The sequence below is a fragment of the Ceratotherium simum genome, chromosome 34 (assembly GCF_057802395.1).
Source record: "Ceratotherium simum simum isolate JZ-2026a chromosome 34, ASM5780239v1, whole genome shotgun sequence".
NCBI classification, from domain to species: Eukaryota; Metazoa; Chordata; class Mammalia; order Perissodactyla; family Rhinocerotidae; genus Ceratotherium; species Ceratotherium simum.
In genome coordinates, this window is record NC_141933.1 from 761,275 (window position 1) to 780,848 (window position 19,574).

The window sequence follows — 19,574 nt, forward strand, 5'->3', positions numbered from 1 at the left end:
TGGCCGGGCTCTGCCGGTAGCTGGGCCTGTCTGTCCCAGTTGTGCGTTGCAGGGTTGGGGGCTGACCAGCGGGCTGACCAGCGGCCCCGTAAGCCCCAGTGTTAGTGGGGCCTTGGTGGTGCTGCGGGCCCCTAGTGCCAGTGGTGTCGCCGCCTGTGTCCTGAGGCGTGTCCGTTCTCCACTGCACGTTGGGGTAAATGGCCGTGGGCCCCTCTGGGAAGGGCTGGGATCACCGCCCTGTACACCTGCTGTGGTGTTGAGGGGGTGTCCTTAGGGAGCCCAGCCCTTCCTCTGGTTCTGGTTCTGGTCCTGGTCTGAGAACTGCCTCAGGTCTGGATGCTGCAGGAGGGTCACGGCTTTGCATGGAGGAGGCTGGCGACCTTCTGCTCTCCTTCTGTTCTGTTCTGAATATGCGTCCTTGTCAGCTGTCCTTCCAGCCTGCCCCGGGGACCCCCTGGTCTAACGCCTGTCACCACATAGCTGCCGGTCAGGGCCTCTGGTTGCCCTCTGACCTTGGTGCTCCGTGTGGGACCCTCGCCCCACTCCGTTGCCTCTGCTAACGGGGGAGCCGACTGTGATGGCGTCTGCTGTCCTCAGCGCGCTGCACAGGGGGCAGCTCTGCTGGGCTTCTCAACTTGCGGTGCCCTCTCCTGTGCAGCCTCACTGCCTTCGGAGCACAGTGTCCCCTGGCAAGCCCTTGGATCCCCCCTCAGCCATCCGCGAGGGGTGTTCCGGGCTCGCCATCAGTGGGGACTGCTGTTGGTTCCGGACTTCCAGGAGCTACCCCAGCAGCAAAGTGGAGGAGCTCACGGGCACCTGCTCCCGAGTCACAGACTCGCCCTCACGCGGCCTGTGCTCAGGCCCCACCCCAGCCTGCCCCAGAACTCCTCAGACCCCGTCATGCTTCACAGCCCCTGCAGCTGCGGTGGGTCAGCCTCTCCTCCCTGCAGGACCCGCACCACCCTGCCCTCCTCACTGACCCCACTTCAGATACTGGACTACGTCTGGGGGGCAGCAGGCCCTGCAGCTGTGGGGGTCCGAGGGCCCCACCGGGTCTAGGCTCCCACTCCTTCCCTCTTGGCCTGGTGTGACCACAGGGGCTTCCTGGAGAGGCAGGTGCTGCCGTCCCCCCAGGGGCTGCCGGCCTGGCATTTAGGTCCCAGTCCTGCACTCAGCCTCCTGCGCTCGGGCTGCAGGAGGACCATTGCTTCAGCCTGCCCAGGGGCCTCCTTATTGCCCACCTAGAAATCTGGAGGCTGTTGTCGCCAGCCTGGGCGCCCACGACAGTGGTCCCCGGTCTCTTCTCACTGTCCCCACCATGCCTCCTGAGTGCCAGGGAGACAGCACAGGCACTGGTCTCTGACCTGAGCCCCCGCATCCCAGGCAAACGCTCTCCAGGACGTTCCCCTCAGGCGCATTCTGGACAGTTCCTGCCACGTTTTCCGGGTGGACGTGTCTCGTCAGGGTGGACGAAGGCTAGTGGCACAGGCCTGCTGGTTTCACGACCTGCCACCATCTGCCGCCTTTCTGAACTCCCCGTGTGTCGTGGTTTTTCCATCAGTTGTTTTGAGTTCTCTGTATACATGATCACGTCTGTGAGGACCAAGATAGTGTCTCAGTCTGTCCCGCTGCCATAACAGGTGGCTTAAACCAGACATTTAATTCTCAGTCTGGAGGCCGGAAGTCCAGGATCAAGGCTCGGGCAGTTGGCGTCTGGTGAGGGCCTCCTGGTTCATAACCCGTCATCCCACTCTGTCCTCATGTGGTGGAAGGGGCGAGGGGGCTCTCTGGGGTCTTTTCTAAGGGCGCTGATCCCATCATGGGTGCTCCACACTCAGGACCTGATTGCCTCCTGTGGGCACTCCAAACACCGTGACACTGGGGGTGAGGCTTCCACGTTTGAATTTGGGGGACGTGTTCAGGCCACAGCAGGTGGCTTTCTGTCTGCCTTTCCGATGCCCACGACTGGTGCCAGCACAAAAGTGGACGTAGTGGCCAATTCCTTTGAAGCCCGAGGCAGGCTGAGATCACAGGAGAGGAGAAGGGGCCCAAGGACAAACACAGGCCCTCCTGCTTGAGGGCCGGGACAGGAGGCGGCCAGCGAGGTCCTCCTGCCTCGGCCGGGACAACTGAGCGACTTGCTTGATCCACATGCGTCTCAGGCCCCGGCAGGCCAGCCTGTGCATGCTCTGGGGCTGTGGCAGAGACGCAAGAGAGGAGGGGTACGTGTGCGCGGCCTCCTGATATGGAGCGACGGCAGTGGGGGCACTCTCTGCTGCGGGAGTGCTAACAGCCACAAGGCAGTGACCTGGGAGGTGGAGGCAGGGAGGGCGTGATCGAGACCCACCCAGAAGTGTTTCAGTGTGTCAGGTATGGCCCGGAGGTCCCGCCACACGGGCAGGCGCGCTCAGGCGGGAAGAGTAAGAGCCCAACGCGGGGTTCAAGGGAGAGGTGGGAGTGAGAGGAGAGGATGGGGACACGGGACGGGCCTCGGAGGGGGGAGATCCAGGAGGGGACGTTTCGGAGACAGGAGAGGGAGGGATGCTTGTGCTGACGGATGAAATGACCTGGAAGGAAGGCCCGGGATGCTGGGTGTGGGAGGGGGGACGGGGGAGGCTGGGGTCCCCGGGAGTCCCGCTCTGATCTCTCCCAGCCTTCTGCGTCTGCCTCCACACCTGCTCAGGCTGCATCGCCTCCCTCAGGTCCTCAAAGCGCCCGGCAGCCCCGTCTCACTGGAGTGAGGCCCAGAGCCCCTTCCAGGGCCTCCCCATGGCCTCTCCCTCTGCCGCCACCCCTGATGCTGCTCCAGTGGCCCTTCTCAGGGCAGCTTCCCGCTCCTGCCACCCTCTGGCCCATCCCTGTTGAACATCCAGGCTGACACATTTTCTCCTGTATCGTACTTATCGTTTGTCCACACACACATGCTGGCTCGCAGGGAAGCCCATCTGAGCGGGGTCCTCGAGGGGAATCCCACCAAAGCGGGGTCTGTGCTGTCCCGTTTCCCCAGCACCCACACAGCAGGCGCTCAGTGGGCACGTGTCGAGCGAACAGTGGAGGAAGGGATTCCCAGCTCAGCCCCACCGTGCCCCGCAGGCCCCTGGGTCAGTCCCCTCATCACCCCTCCCGAGAGTAGCAGGGAATTGCTGGGGGATCGCCTCCGGGGGCATGCAGGCGCGTGCCCCAGAGCGTGCCCCCCGCCCCCCCAGCAGTCTGAGGGCGTGCAGACCTTGGGCCCTTCCAGGCTGTTTTCCCTGGTCCTGACGAAGACAGCTGATTTTTTATTATGTTTTCCATTTTTATTTTCAAAACTAATTCCCAAAGTATCCCTTTAAACTTGATTACTGAACAACAATCTTTGTGGAAGCAAAAACTGCAGCCAAGTTTTACTTGAGGTTTGAAGTTCTCAAATGTGGAAACAAAAGGATGCGTCTTGCTGGTCGCTTTCCCTGCAACTGGCGAGGCCCAGGTCCTGCTGGTTCAGCCCCTGAGAAGACGCCGGCCCCACGGTTATCAGCGGGAGGACATGGGCCCTTGTTAGCAGAGCGGGGAAGGCAGGGGAGTGAAGAGAAGTGTGTGGCCTTACTGGTGACGAGTGCATCAAGTGGGGATTTTTGCTTGTGAGTTTTCTTTAATAACGTGAGAAATAACCTGTTCATCAGAGCCCCATTTAGCCCCTGGCCGGCAGGCGTTGTTGTGGAAAACATTCAACCTAACAGAACACAAAACACCCTCTTTTACTAATGTGTAATGTTGTCATAAGAAAATCACCTCCAGTGCCTATTAGCTGTCAGGTGTCACCAATATTAGAGCGATAAACCTCATTTAGGAGAAAATGGAATAGTGAAAAATTACAGAAAGTATGATGCAAGAGCTGTTGACTCCACACGGAAGTACCGTCGTCGGTCTTTCTCTTCTCAACGTGTGGCTGGTTCGCAATTATTCCTGCAAACGTTCGGGTTAGTGGTGGGCTGAGGAGACACCACGACGGGGAACAAACAGAGCGTGTCAGCTTGACACCAGTGCAGGTGGGACGTGTCCAGTGCTGACTGCAGGCGTCGTGGAGGGTCAGGCCTGGGGCCCTGGGCTGGGTGGGGCTCTGCTGGGTGAGGAGGGACCACTCACCCAGGGGCCCCCTGCCACACCGCTCAGCACAGGTCTGTGGCCCTGGGCTCAGGTGGGAGCTCCGCCCTCGATGCTGACCCACCACGAAGCTCCGGGCCCCCTGCCTCCACAGTTCCCGGTCTCACGGCCCAGACTGGCTGGAAGAGTCATGGAACCCACGTGGCTTTGGTCACCGAGTGAGCAGATTAGAGAGAGCAATGACATGACCTCCAGATTACCCGGACTCCGACAAGACAGTCGCTCAGCTCCAGTGGGCATCCTGCAGCCTCCCTTGTAGGATGGGGCTTGGGACAAGTCGTCAGAGTGAAGAGCTCACTGACAGAGTTCTAGGAAAGGCTGTGACCTGCCCCGGCCCCCCACCCCTCTGCCCTTCATAAATCACATGGGAAGCCTCTGGGGTTTCTCCTGGCTCTTGGCCCCTGCCTCCAATGAGCCTGGTGGTAGAGCTGGGTTCACCTAACGGTCATATCCAGGCTTCAGCCTAGCTGTGGAAACCCACACAGAATCCTGGTGGGCCCACAAGGCCAGGCAGATGGCAAGGGCTCCAGGGGTCCACTCTGATCAATCAGGGACTTCCAAGGCCCAGGAGGGAGGCACAACAAGATCCTTGCACTCAGGGCTGGACTGGGCCGACCCGTGGTGGGACTTGCCAGGAGCAAGATGAGAGCACAGAGCATTCCAGGGACTGACAGCTGGCACCCCTTTGATCCCAGGATCTCAGTGGGCAGGGTCTGGGGCAGATGGGGACCCAGCAGCAGATGCTGCATCTCTCAGCCCTCCCTCAGTGACTCTGGGGTTATGGAGACATTCTTTTCCTTGACCTCTGGAACGAGGCAGAGAGCAAGGCTGCAAAGAGCGCGTGCAGACGCTTGGCTCCAGGGCATATAAGTTTAAATTAGAGTGTTATAATGTTAGGATGTCAATGTCATCCCCATGGTCACCACAAAGAAAATAGCTATAGAATATGCACAAAAGGAAACCAGAAAGGAAGTTACATATTTCACTACAAAGAATCAACTAAACACAAAAAAGAGACGGTAGTGCAGGAAATGAGGGACAGAAAAGCTCCAAGGCACATAGAAAACCAACAGCACAATGATGGAAGTAAGTTCTCTTTATCAGTAACTACTTTAAATGTAAATGGATTAAACTCTGCAATCAAAAGACACAGATTGGCAGAATGGATAAAAACGCATGACCCAACTCTATGCTGTTTGCAAGAGACTCGTGAGCTCCAAAGACACCATCAGGTTGAAAGTGAAAGGATAGAAAAAGTTATTCCATGCAAATAGTAACCAAAAGAGAGCAGGGTGGCCACACTAATATCAGGTAAAACGGAATTTAAATTTACAAAGTTTAAAAGAGACAAGGACATTCAAAACAGTATGAAGATATAACAGTTATAAACATTTACACCCCTAAGGACAGACCATCAAAATATATGGAGCAAAAACGGACAGAATGGGGCTGGCCCAGTGGTGTAATAGTTAAGTGCGCACACTCTGCTTTGGCAGCCCGGTCTTCACAGGTTCAGATCCTGGGTGCAGACCTTATCAAGCTATGCTGTGGCAGGCGTCCCACATATAAAGTAGAGGAAGATGGGCATGGATGTTATAATACCCAGGCCAATCTTGCTCAGCAAAAAGGAGGGTAGGCAACAGATGTTAGGTCAGGGCTCATCTTCCCTCCCGCCCCCACACACAAACTGACAGAATTGAACGGAGAAATAGTTCTACAATAATAGTTCGAGATTTCAATACCCCACTCACAATAATGGATGAAACAACCATACAGAAGATAAGTAAGAAAATAGAGGGCTTAAACAACACCATAGACCAACTAGCTCTAACAGACACATATGAAACACTCCACCCAACAACAACAGCACACACAGTCTTCTCAAGTGCATGTGGGACATCTTCCAGGATAGACCATATGTTGGACCACAAATTAAGTCTCAGTAGATTTTATTTTATTTTTTTTTTAAAGATTTTATTTATTCCCCCCGCCCAAAGCCCCAGTAGATAGTTGTATGTCATAGTTGCACACCCTTCTAGTTGCTGTATGTGGGACGCGGCCTCAGCATGGCCGGAGAAGCGGTGCGTCGGTGCGCACCCGGGATCTGAACCCGGGCTGCCAGCAGCGGAGCGCACACTTAACCACTAAGCCATGGGGCCGGCCCTCAGTAGATTTTAAAAGATAGATATCATATCAAGTATCTTCTCTGACCACAAGATGAAGTTAAAAATCAATAACAAGAGGAAAACTGGAAAATTCACAAAATTGCGAAAATTAAGCAACATACTTTTAAGTAACCAATGAATCAAAGATGAGATCACAAGGGAAATTAGAAAATACTTAGACATAAATGAAAATGAAAACACAACATACCAAAACTTATGGGACACAGTGAAAGCAATGCTAACGGGGAAATTTATAGCTATAAATGCTTACATGAAAAAATAAGAAAGATCTCAAATCAGCAACCTAACTTTACAACTTATGGAACTAGAAAAAGAAGAACAAACTAAACCCAAAGCTAGCAGAAGGAAGGAAATAATAAAGATTAGAGCAGAGGTAAAGAAAATAGAGAAAAGAAAAAAAAATAGAAACAATCAATGAAACCAAAAGTTGGTCCTTCAAAAAGATCAACAAAATTGACAGACTTTTAGCTAGATGGACTAGGGAAAAAAGGAAGACTCAAATACTAAAATTAGAAATGAAAAAGGGACATTATTACTGATTCTACAGAGATCAAAAGGATTATAAGAGAATACTATGAATAACTGTACACCAACATATTGGATAACCTAGATGAAATGGACAAATTCCTAGAAACACAAAACCTACCAAGACTAAATCATGAGGAAATAGAAAATCTGAATAGATGTATAACTAGTAAGGAGACTGAATCAGTAATCAAAAATCTCCCAACAAAGAAAAGCCCTGGACCAGAGGGCTTCACTGGTGAATTCTACCAAATATTTAAAGAACTAATGCCAATCCTCAAGCTTTTCCAAAAAATTGAAGAGGAGGGAATACTTCCTAACTCATTCTATAAGACCATCATTACCCTGATACCAAAGCCAGATAAAGACACTACAAGAAAAGAAAACTACAGACCAGTATCTATTATGAACTTTGTTGCAAAAATCCTTAAGAAGATACTGTCAAACCAATTCAGAAGCATTTTAAAAGGATTATACACCATGACCAAGTGGGATATATTCCTGGAATGCAAGGATGGTTCAACATATGAAAATCGATCGATGTATACACCCCACCAACAAAATGAAGGAAATAAAACCACATGATCATCTCAATTGATGCAGAAAAAACATTTGACAAAATTTAATACCCTTTCATGATAAAAACACTCAACAAAATAAGAATAGAAGGAAAATACCTCCACATAATAAAAGCCATCTGTGAAAAACCCACAGCAAACATAATACTCAATGGTGAAAGACTGATAGCTTTTCCTCTGAGATCAGGAAAGTGGCAAGGATGCCCACTTTCACCACTTCTATTCAACATAGTACTGGAAGTTCTAGCCAGAGCAGTTAGGCAAGAAAAAGAAAGAAAAGGCATCCAAATTGGAAAGGAAGAAGTTAAGTTATCTCTTTGCAGATGATATGATCTTATATGTAGAAAACTCTTAACTGTTAGAACTAATATATGAATTCATCAAAGGTGCAGGATACAAAGTCAACACACAAAAATCAGTTGCATTTCTGTAAATAAACAATGAACAATCGGAGAAGAAAATCACAAAAACAATTCCATTTACAATAGCATCAAAAAGAATACAGTACTTAGGAATTAACCAAGAAAGTGAAAGACTTGTACAGTGAAAACTACAAAACAAACTACAAAACATTGCCAAAAGAAATTAAAGAAGACATAAATGGAAATACATCCCACATTCATAGATTAGAAGACCTAATATTATTAAAATGTTAATACTACCCAAAGTGATCTACAGATTCAATGCAATTGCTGTCAAAATCCCAATGACGTTTTTTGCAGAAATAGCAAAACCCATCCTAAAATTCATGTGGAATCTCAAGGGACTGTGAATAGCCAAAACAATGTCAAAAAAGAAGAACGAAGCTGGAGATATCACACTTCCTGAGTTCAAAACTTACTATAAAGCTACAATAATCAAAACTCTACAATATTGGCATAAACACAGATATATAGACCAATGGAATAAAATAGAGAGCCCAGAAATCTTGCATATACGGTCAAATAATTTTTGACAAGGGTGTCAACCATTCAATGGGGAAAGCACAGTCTTTGCAACAAATGGTGCTGGGGAAACTGGACATCCACATGCAAAAGAATAAATTTGGACCCTTCCATAACACCATACACAAAAATTAACTCAAAACGGATCAAAGACCTAAATGTGAGACTTAAAATAATAAAACTCTGGGAAGAAAACATAGGACAAAAGCTTCATGACATTGGATTTGGCAATGATTTCTTGGATATGACATCAAAGGCACAGGTAACAAATGAAAAAATAGACAAACTGGACTTCATGAAAATTAAAAACTTTTGTGCATCAAAAGACAGTATCAACAGAGTAAAATGACAACCCACAGAATGGGAGAAAATATTTGCAAATCATATATCTAATAAAGGATTAATATCCAGAATATATAAAGAATTCCTAAAACTGAACAACAAAAAACCAAACCAATCCAATTCAAAAATGGGCAAAGGTCTTGAATAGACATTTCTCCAAAGAAGACATACAAATGGCCAATAAGCATGTGAAAAGATGTTCAACATCACTAATCATTAGGGAAATGCAAATCAAAAGCACACTGAGATAGGACCTCACACCCGTTAAGAGGGCTACTCTCAGAAAACTGCAGGTGTTTGTGAGGATGTGGAGAAATTGGGACCCTTGTGCAGTGTTGGTGGGAATGTAAAATGCTTCAGCCGCTGTGGAAAACAGTATGGCAGGGAGCCGGCCCAGTGGCACAGTGGTTAAGTGCGTGAGCTCCGCTTCAGCAGCCTGGAGTTCGCAGGTTTGGATCCCTGCGATCACTGATGCCCCACTTGTCAAGCCATGCTGTGGCAGTGTCCCATATAAAGTAGAGGAAGATGGGCATGGATGTTAGCCCAGGGCCAATCTTCCCCAGCAAAAAAGAGGAGGATTGGCATCGAATATTAGCTCAGGGCTGATCCTCCTCACAAAAAAAGAAAAGAAAAGAAAACAGTATGGCAGTTCCTCAAAAAATTAAACATAGAATTACCATATGACCCAGCAATTCCATTTCTGAGTATATACCCAAGAGAATTGAAAGCAGGGTCTTGAAGATATATTTGCACACCGGTGTTCACAACAGTATTCACAATAGCTCTAAAACGTAAAGGCAACCCAAGTGTCCATTGATGGATGAATGATAAGCAAAATTTGGTCTATCCAGACAATGAAATATTATTCAGCTTTAAAAAGGAAGGCACTTCTGGCACTGCTACCACATGGATGAACCATGAGGACATTATGCTGAGTGAAATAAGCCAGTCACAGAAGGATAAATACTGCATGATTCCACTTAACATGAGGTACTTAGAGTAGTCAAAATCATAGAGACAGAAAGTAGGATGGTGGGTACTGAGGGAGGGGAGAGTGGAGAGTTAGTGTTTAATGAGAACAGAGCTTCAATTTGGGGAGATGGAAAGAATTATGAAGACGGGTGGTGGTGACGGTTGCACAACAATTGTAAATGTGCTTAATGCCACTCAACTGTGCACTTAAAAATGGTTAGGATGGTAAATTTCATGTTATATGTATTTTTACACAATAAAAATAATTTAGGCAGAAGGCAAAACTGTAGGACTTTAAAAACATAATCCAGAAGACCATATTTTTGATCCCAGGGTGGGGAAAGTTTTCTGAAATAAGACCAAGAAACACTAACCATGAAGAAAAATACTGATAAATTTGGCCCATTACAATTATGAACTTCTGTATTTGATCTGTTGGTTCCTGTGAGGTTTGCTTCTTGTTTGGATGTAACGTGTGTGTTTCTGATTTTCTGGCTTACGGTTGTCTGCATGCTACTACATTGGATGTGACGAGTACCGTTTCTTCTTGTTGGAGCTCAGATTCCCCTAGTTGCTCTTTCCCAGAGGGTCTGGGAGGTCAACTTTCTGAGTCCTTGTCCGTCCAAAATGTCTTTTTTTCATTGTCACTCTTCAATGATAGTTTAGTTGGGTATAGAATTAAGCGTTCAAAGTTAGCACTTTGCAAATATTGTGCCACAGTGTCCTTGCCTCTGGTGTCACTGATGGGAAGCCTGCTGGCGATCTAATTCTTATTCCTTTGTAGGTAAGCTGTTGTGTCTTCCCTGGCAGCTGTGAGGTTTTCTCTGTCTCTTGATATTCCAAAATCTCACTCCCAGGTATCTAGGAATGGGTGCCTTTTTTCTTTCTCTTTCTTGACAATCATTGGGTGTTTTCAGTCTAAGAGTTCCTGTCTTCAGACTGAGAGACCCTTGTTACTGTCTATTCAAATGTTGCCCTGTGGCCTTGGCCCCCTCCCACCACTGGGGCTTCCCAGAAACCTCCTTCTTTTTGGGAAGTCTGTTGGGTTTACAGATAATTCACTTTCTTGTTTTCAATTGCTGCTATTTTAAAATTTTTATCATTGTCATGGTTTTTGTGTCTGTGGGGGACGATACGTCCAGTTTTCCATCCTGGAACCAGAAATCCCTTTTTAAAAATAAAGTTTGGGTAACGTTGTTTTGTTTTATTCATTGTGTTGATTTTTACAGTGACCTCCTCTAGGGCAACAGTGGACTCTGGAGTCAGACTGCTTGGACTTGAGCCCAGCTTCACCCCTTCCTGAAGCAAGTCTTTTCATCTCTTTGTGCCTCGGTTTCCCCATCTGTGAAGTGGGAGAAGGAGTTGCTCACACTGCATGGGGCGGTTGTCAGGGTTAAATGAGAACATACCCTGACACACTTCATACACGTGAGCTCTGGTCCGTGCGAGTGACACTCGTATTCCTGGTACCTCAGGGACACGTTTAGATTTTGTAAGAGGTACACGGGTTTAAGGAGATGATCATGCTGTGAGAATGACTGAGGTTTAGGAAACGCTATTGTTTTGTGCGTGGGTTAACAGAGACTCAGGTGGGGTGTGACCAGGCCACATCACCCCAGGAAATCACAGTGAGACATAGCATAAGTTACAGAAGTTGACCCCAGTGGTAACCAGGGGGCTGGCCAGCCTCAACTATAGTGTACCTGCGACCTAGTCAGCCCCCAGGTCATCTCCGGTCCAGTCCCAGGGTGGCCTGCTCTGACCTTGGTGAGCTGGGTAGGAAAGGCCAGAGGACTGGCAGCGGCCACTAAAGAGAGCTCAGGCCCTCCTCACTGAGACCTCAGGCCCACCTTCCCCACGAGCTGGGGACCCCAGCCCACGGGGGAGCAGGAGCTCGGTAAATGTAAATTACCAGTGAGACAAGAGCCTTGGAGAAAGTACACCACGGGAAGCGTGGACAGGATGGGGAGGGGGCCAGCCGTGGGCAGCGGGGACAGCCGTGGGCAGCTCCCTCGGGGTCTGAGGGAGCTTCATGTACCCTGTCCGCCCTGCGCACCCCTGGCCTACGGGGCAGCTGCTTCCTGCACTGACACAGCCTGGGTTGCCTCCATGGCCCCCCGTTGTCTCGGTTGATCTTTCTACATCTGTGAACCAGTTTCCTCATGAGCCCGGTGTGTTTGAAATAATGGCGAGGTCATTGCTGAGGCCTTGGTTGATCCCTGGCTGCTGCCATTACTCCACAGCCCGTGACTGACCCCGGGGCTCCTTGCCCCCACCCCGCCTGTGCCTCCCAGAGGGTCCAGCACGAACCCTGGGGGTGCTATACAGTCTGGGGAGCCTAGGGCCGCCCACCCCACGGACAGGGCAGAACCTGGGGACACAGTCGGCAGGAAGAGACGCCAGGACCAGGAATTGTACACAGTGCTCAGCATTTATTTGCTAGATTGGGGCTGGGTGAGAGAAGGGGGTGCTTCGGGTTGCCGACCCCTCCCCGCCCACACCTCGGCCATCGAAGCCTCAGGTCCAGGTCCAGACGTGGGCAGGCAGCCACTCTGCCTGACGCCGCCTCTTGGAGGCAGCCCGCCTTGCCTGGATAGGCCTCAGTCTGCAGTCTGCTGCGGGAGGTGGCCAGTGGGAATTTGTGCCCCATGGGGCTTCAAGGAGTGGTGGGGGCTGCAGTGGGGAGCAGCACAGCGATAGATACGCGGTTTTGCTCCAGGGCGTCCCTCTGACACCAGGAAGGGGTGAGTCTGGGCCGAGTGGGCACTTGCGTTTCTGCTGAGGGGCAGGCCCTGATGACTGGGCAGGTGACCAAGACCAGGCAGAGGGGCTCCCAGGGCTGGGCCCCCGGCTGGCGCCCTCCTCAAGCAGACTCTCGCTGTGCTGTCCCCCTCCAGGGCACAGGTTTCACCTGGGGGCAGGTGGAAGGTGGGCGGGGCAGTGGGAGTCACAGAAGGTGTGCGTGGGCTCCTGGAGCAGGTCCCGCGAGGTTTCCGTGGTTGGGTGGTGCAAGTTCTGGCTCCAGACGGGGAGGGCATGTGGGACGGGGGCACACTGGCGACAGACAGTGGTGGTCCCCTAGAGCAGGTGGATGGGGGTGCTGGCCTCGGGCGAGGGGGCGCAGGACGGGGTGCAGCTGCACGCGTCCACGTGGATGTAGGTGTGCTGGACAGCTGTCCCGTTGGGACACTGCAGGGTCACCGCCTCCTCGTGGGCCCTGGTCTCCTGGCAGCAGGTGCACCGGCGCTGCATGGCCTGGGCCTCCAGGGAGTACCTGCGGACACACAGCGCCCTCAGGACGCGCCCGCCGGCCCACCACCGCTCCTGTGCTGGGGTCTGGAGACGCCGGCCCCGCGCTGGTTCTCTGAGCACGCGGGGCGTCTCCTTCCGGGCCGGGGCGGCGCTCAGGGTCGCTCTGAACCCCGCTCTTCCTCCACCCAGCTGCCCAAACTTGCCGACCCCGGCAGGCCCCCCGCGCCCCCCTCGCTTCCTGGGCCTAGAGCCGGCACGGCCTTTCCTCCGCCTCTCTGGCCGACTGCGGCCACGGGGACACTGCCCGCAGGCTACTCACGCGGACACGCCCGGGCAGGAGCCCTCGCAGGAGGAGACGTTGACGGGCGCCCCGCTGGTGCAGTCCCCGAGCCGCAGCACCGTTCTGTTGACGCGGACGCGGCAGGAGTCTGGGCGGGGACAGGAGGGACAGGGGTCTGAGGACCCACCGGGCGTCCCCCGCCCGTGCTCAGGGGGGCTCTGGGGCGGGGCGGGAAGGCGCCTCCACTTACGTAACTCTTCCTCGCAGGAGTAGCAGCAGCCGCTCTTCCGGAGGACGCCCTGCGGACACAGGGGGGCTGGGGCGGGGCCTCCGGGGGCGGGGGCTCCGGGGTGCGGGGGTGTGGGCGGGGCTTCCGTAGTGGGCCCCTGGGGCGTGGTGTGGGCGGGGCTGCCGGAGTGGCAGGCCGTGGGCGGGGACGGGCGCTGGGGGCGGGGCCTCCGGGGCGGGGTGGGGCTGGCCTGCGGAGGGCAGCCAGACTGGCGGGAGCTGGGGGACACACACCATGCAGCTGGACACTTCCGGGCAGGGCGCGGGCCTCAGGATCAGCACGTGGAGCCCGTTCGTCTCCTGGCAGCGGTACTCGGTGCAGTTGTCCACGGGGCTGCTGACCCAGGTCTCGTTGGGCTGAAATGCAAGGGGGAGAGTGGAGGCCGGGTGGGGATTACCTGGTGGGCCGAGAAGGGCTGGTTGGGAGGGTCCCCCGGGTTGGGGGCTGAGACGAACCGAAGCCCCCTTACCTGGACCAGCCTGCCGTCAGGCGTGAGGCAGGCCGTCTGCACGCACTCCCCGCAGCACTGCCCCACCACCTTCGAGTGCTCGAAGCCCTGGGGACAGAGGAGTGGTCACATCCCACACCTCTAGCCTGGTTCCCCAGCCTTAGCAGCCCCCGCCTGTGTCCTTGCCCAGGGTTTCCAAGGCAGAAGCTGCCCCAGCCCTATTGTCCCAGCTTAGCCTCACGCCTGCTTCCAGCACCTTCTCCATCCACTTCTGCCTTCCTGGAACCAGAAGCCAGTCCTCAGTGCCCTGCAGGCCCTGGCCCCCGCCACACCCCCTCCACCCTCCTCCTGCTTCGCACCCCCCCTTTGGGAAAAAACAAGACCCCAGCAAAGGCTGAGCTAGAGAGCCCTCCTGGAGCCCAGGTACCGGTGACACCAGGCTGCCACCAGGCAGGCACACAGTGGGGCCTGGGTCTTCCCAGGAGGATGGGCTCACCTGGGGGCAGGGGGTGTTGCAGGCGTTCTCCTCACACTGCACAGTCAGGTTCTGTGTGTCCGTGGACAGGCAGGTGCATGTGTGGCAGGGCTTGACCCCTGGGAAGGTTGCACCAACCTGCAGTGGACGGGGTGAGGGGAGGTGACATTGAGGGCACTGGGTGGGGCATCAGGGCCAGGACCCCTTCCTGCAGCTGGGTGGGTCAGGAAAAGGTGAGGCCCACAGAAAGAAGTTTCTTTCTTCTTCAAATGGAATTATAGATGCGCCCCCTGGGGCAGAGGCAGGACCTGGAGCAGGCAGGAGAGGGCATGGAGGGCATGGTCCTGCCCCAAAGCTTTTGCTGGGAGGAAGCTGCTGGGAGACTCTGAAGGTGTGGATTCCACTGCTCTCCCAGGCTCTTGACAGAGGTGCCACCCCTGTACCCCCATGTCCCGACCTGACTCTCAAGCGCCCAGAGCCCCTTGGCTGATCTGCTCGCGTGGCAGGAGGGTGTGGACAGGGCTGGGCATGTCGAGACGAGGAGTGGAGGTCCAGAGGAACACGGGGAATCCATGGTGAGCGTGCCAAGCCAAGGGCCCCACCCACCGCCACCCACCCAGCCTGGCCGCCTGGCCACTGGGCCCTTACCCCATAGAAGGTGCCGTTGTAGGTGCACAGCTTAGGTCCTGGAAGGAAAGGGAGGGCTGAGCGCCTGCTGGGTGACGCGAGGAAGTGGAGACAGCCCCACCCTGAGAATTCCCAGCCCTCAGCCCCACTCACGGCAGTGGAAGGTGGGGCAGCAGTCGCCTTCATTCTGGGTGCTGGTCAGCTCCTCTTTCAGCCCACATGTGGGTGGCCTCCGGGGGCAAGTGGTCACGTTGCAGACTGTGGGAGAGTCAGGGCGCTGTCAGAGGTGCCCCTGCCTTCCCTGGTCACCGCTTCCTTTCTCTGGCCTGCTAGTTCCTGGCATCATGGAGTTTCCCCAGGTTGGAGCCAAAGATGTATTCTTCCTATGGGGGCTGCCCTCTCCAGGTCCCCTCACTGTCACCTCCCCAGTCCTCCCCAAGGCCCTGGGCTGTCCTGGGGCAGACCAGAGTCACCAGCCTCAGCGGTCCAGCTGCCATCAAGCCAGGACCCTGTGGTCCTCCTCTGCCCTGCAGACCCTGCCAGCCAGGCAGCCTGTGCCCACCACCCTCCTCGGCTCCCTCCCTGCCGCACCCGGCCACTGAGGCGCAGGGCTCACCGCACAGCGTCTCCTGGCAGCAGGGGTTGTCCGCCAGGGGCCTGGTCACGGTCACAAAGCCGGCCTGGCTGCACTGCGGGGGCTGGTCCTGGGCCTTGCACTGCACGGGGACACACTGTACCGACACGGAGTCCTTGTCGCACACGCAGTCCTGGCAGTTGCTGACCCACCGCTCTCCGGGCTGGAACAGACCAGGTCAGGGTCCCCTAGGGCTCCCAGGCAGTGTCCTGGCCTCTCCGGCTGCATCCAGCAGCAGGTTGGGCCCAGCCCTCAGCGTGGCCAGGTCAGCCCTCGGCCTCCCCGGCAAGCTGCCACCTCTGGAGCAGCGCGGGTGACAGGGACATGTCTCACACTGGGGCACCCCTCGCCAGCCCGCTACAGGCGCCGCCTGGGGATGGGGCGCTCCCTCCCTCCTTCTGCTCCAGTGGAGGGAGGGCAGGGAGCTAGGGGTAGAACACTCACGAGTTTGGGAAACCCATCTGGTCCCACGCAGGCTGGAAGGGAAGGAGAAAGAGGGTCACTGCGGGGCTGGAGTTCACGGCCTGGTGGGGCCACGGGTCTTTGTGGGCCTGGCCACCCCCCGAGCCGAGGCCTTGTCTTCCTGCTGGGGACAGAAGCTCCAGAGAACTGGAGGGGTGTCACAGAGGAGGGAGCTTGGCAGGGCTCCAGGCCTCACTGCGCTGCTGGCAGAACAGGGTGAGAGCTGGCCGAAGATCGAGCTTGGCTGGCGGGACAGTGAGTGGTCTTCCGGCCCATGGCCCTCCCCCTCCCTCTTGGGCTTACAGCACTGGGGCACACAGACGTCCGTGTAGGAGTTGAAGAGGATGTGGCCATCTGGACAGAAGCAGCCCTCCGCCAGCCTCTTGTTCACTGGGCTCTGGCTCCTGCAAGATGAGGAGGGCAGTCCTGGGACCCTTGATGCTTGTGAGCAGGCAGTCAGAGGGAGGAGGGCGGCAGGCATGTGGAGGGCTGGGGTTGGCTGGTTGCCCAGGGCCGCCCCTGGGGTCAAGGGTCAGAGGTCGGGGAGGGAGAAGGGAGCCCCAGAGATGTTGGGCTGAGGGTCCTGGACCCTTCGTGGGTCCCCTCTTGGCTCCCCCCAGACCCTCCAGACAAGCCTGGGAGGCCCGAGGGGCCCACTGTCCCTGACGTCCGGCTAGCACTAACCTGGAGTCACAGGACTCGGCCTGCGCAGGGCCACACGGCTTGTACACCTTGGCAGGTGGGCAGGTGAGTTCTGGGGGCACAGAGACAGGTGTCAGGCGGGCCAAGGAGGCCAGAGCTCCCGGCGGTCACCCCCTACTCACCGCACAGCCCGCCAGTGGCATTGCGCCAGTCGCTGCACACGCCCCGGGCACGACAGAGCACCGCGTAGGCCTCCAGGCTCTGGCAGGGGTCGCTGGCCTGGCAGTGGTCGCTGATGCAGGTGCTGAAGAACGGGCCAGGAGGGATGAGGCCGTGGCACTCAGCGAAGACCCTGCGGGCAGGGGCGGTCAGAGGCCAGAGCAGAGAGCCAGGTCTTGGGCCAGGGTGGGGGTCGTTGCTCCAGGACTGCCAAACCCACAAGGCAGGACTCACTGGCTCAGCATCAGTGTGCAGAGGGGCGCTGGGGGGCACGTGGTGGAGGCAGACATGGTAGGTGTGGAGGGCGGGGGGCTGGTGGGCAGGGGCGCTGCCCGGCAGCTCTCCTTGCTGCTGTCGGGGATCAGCCAGGAGCTGGCCATGTCCTTGCAGGTGGGGGCCACAGTGCCGTCTGACCGGCGGCAGTCATCTGTCTGGCTGTTGGTGCAGGTGCCTGGGAAGTGCAGGGACAGGGCGGGTCACCGCAGGGTCAGGCTGGGCAGCGCGACCATCTGGTTCTCAAGCCTTTCATGATCTCTCCCTTCTCCATCCCCCCACTTCCCTGGTGGTCACTCGGTTAGGAAACACCATCTACTGAGGCAGGTCTGGCCGGGGGCAGGTGGCAGGGGGAGCAGGTGGAGGTCCCGCCACATCTGGCTCACCGCACAGGCCCTCAGTGTTGTGGTTGAAGTGGCTGTAGGAGAGCTGGGCCTGGAAGACGCGCCCGTCAAAGGTGACGCTCACGCCGATGGCAGGAATGTCAATGCGCATCATGGTGGTCCCCGTCACCGACACGTTCACGCCATTCTTGCTGAAGCCCTCACCCACCGGCCTTTGGTCAAAGAGGATCTGGGGACATATCCGGGGGGACCCATAACGGGAGGTGGTGGGGCCTGCCTTTGGGCCTCTGTCTCCCAAGCGCCAGGGCCCCCTCATCTGCACCGCCACCCCAAAGCACAGCTGCTCCTCTCAGGGCGCTCTCGGCTGTGGGCACCCCCCACAGGCCTTCCCTGCTCCCAGGAGTTGCTGTGCTGGGGGGGCCTGCATCTTGGCACGCCCTTTGCCCTCTCTGAGGCCCCTGGTGGAGCTGACCACCGGGCAGGGGAAAATGGGCTCTGCTCTGGGAGCAGGAGCACTCACCAGGCTCTTCTCCTGCCCGTTGGCGCCCGTGGTGGTGGTGAGGATGATCTTCATGGACTCGTAGTGGACAATGAGGGCGCGGGGGCAGTGGGCGGTAGCTGCGGCAGCCCCGCAGTAGTAGTTGTTGATGTAGATGCTGAGGTTCCCGTCGCGTGGGCGGATCTCTCTCATGAGCACGTGGGTGCAGTTGTCCCAGAAGGAGTAAGAGGTGCCATCGAACGTTGTGTAGTGGGAGTCCCCCCAGCCACTGCAGGAGCCTGTGGGACATGGACGGTCCCCTCACCCAGCGCCACCCCAAACCTGCCACCTCGGGGTGTCACTCAGCCCCCCGCGGCCTCAGTTGCCTCCTTTGTAAAATGGGTGTAGTGGGTTCGATGGTGGCCCACAGACACGTCCACCCAGAGTCTGCGAGTGGGACCTCACTTGGGGAGGGGGTCTTCAGAGCTGGAGTTAAGTTAAGGGTCTCGAGAGGAGGTCATCCTGGACTACCGGATGGTCCCTAAATCCCATGACAAGTGTCCTCATGAGAGAGAAGAGACAGAGGAGGTCGTGTGACAGATGACAGAGGCAGAGATTACAGCAGACCCAGGCCTGTCCCCCTCCCGTGGGCGAGCTGGCAGCATTTCTGGCCAACTCAGTGCCACCAGGAGAGCGCATCTCCCAGGGCCATTCACGCCCTACCCGCTGCTCACACTCGCACTCCAGGCGGTAGGCGCACCGCTCCTTCTCGTTCCACACTTTGACGGGCAGATGCCCGTTCACGCAGGTGATGTTGGCCACCGGCTGCGGCCCCAGCAGGATGATGCGGTTCTTGCCCTCACACCTGGCCACCGTGCAGTCCTCCAGGGTCCAGGACTCGTTCACCTGGCAGACATCCGACACGGTGCTCAGCGGGGTTGGGGGCACTCACGGCAACCCACTCCATCGCCCTGCCACAGCCTCTGGTCCCCGATGGCCTCAAGCCCTGAGCGCCTGGCCTGGGGCAGGGCTGCTGCTACCACCTGGCCGGCCCCAGGCGCTGCCCTGGCCCTAGACCCAATGTACCTCCCTCCAGCCAGAGGTCCCCATGGAGGGGTCAGTGAGGTGCCAGGGGCCATGCCCAATTGGAGCCCTCAGCAGCCCAAGGCAGGACCATGATCCTGAAGGGCACACAACAGGGAGAGGAGGTGGGGGAGCGCACCTGTCGGGGAGGGAAGATGAGGTCGCAGCCAGGAGGCTGGGAGGTCGGTGGTGCCGGGGTCTTCGAGGTCTCCAGGGGTGAAGAGGTGGGGCAGGCACCTGGGAAGCGGTCAATGTCACAGTGCTGGTTGCAGATGGCATAGAACTGGCAGCCGGCGCTGTCTGTCTTATTGTAGATGATGTCCCCTGTGGAGGAGCAAGTCACCAAGACAGAGACATGCCTGGGTCAGCCCGAGACAGCAG

General features: G+C 55.8%; 1 protein-coding gene across 1 annotated transcript in view; it reads right to left on the reverse strand.

Annotated features, from left to right (window-relative positions):
• Window positions 1–12,013: 12,013 nt before the first annotated feature.
• MUC5B (mucin 5B, oligomeric mucus/gel-forming) overlaps window positions 12,014–19,574 on the reverse strand; it is a 39,478-nt gene continuing 31,917 nt past the window's right edge. The window contains 18 exon segments of the mRNA XM_087422932.1: window positions 12,014–12,961; window positions 13,259–13,367; window positions 13,470–13,518; window positions 13,742–13,864; window positions 13,978–14,064; window positions 14,453–14,569; window positions 15,080–15,117; window positions 15,212–15,316; window positions 15,675–15,855; window positions 16,137–16,168; window positions 16,458–16,558; window positions 16,839–16,908; window positions 16,979–17,148; window positions 17,250–17,466; window positions 17,675–17,861; window positions 18,153–18,409; window positions 18,845–19,016; window positions 19,333–19,517. Coding sequence (XP_087279058.1) covers window positions 12,766–12,961; window positions 13,259–13,367; window positions 13,470–13,518; window positions 13,742–13,864; window positions 13,978–14,064; window positions 14,453–14,569; window positions 15,080–15,117; window positions 15,212–15,316; window positions 15,675–15,855; window positions 16,137–16,168; window positions 16,458–16,558; window positions 16,839–16,908; window positions 16,979–17,148; window positions 17,250–17,466; window positions 17,675–17,861; window positions 18,153–18,409; window positions 18,845–19,016; window positions 19,333–19,517 — 2,396 coding nt within the window. The 3' untranslated portion in view covers window positions 12,014–12,765.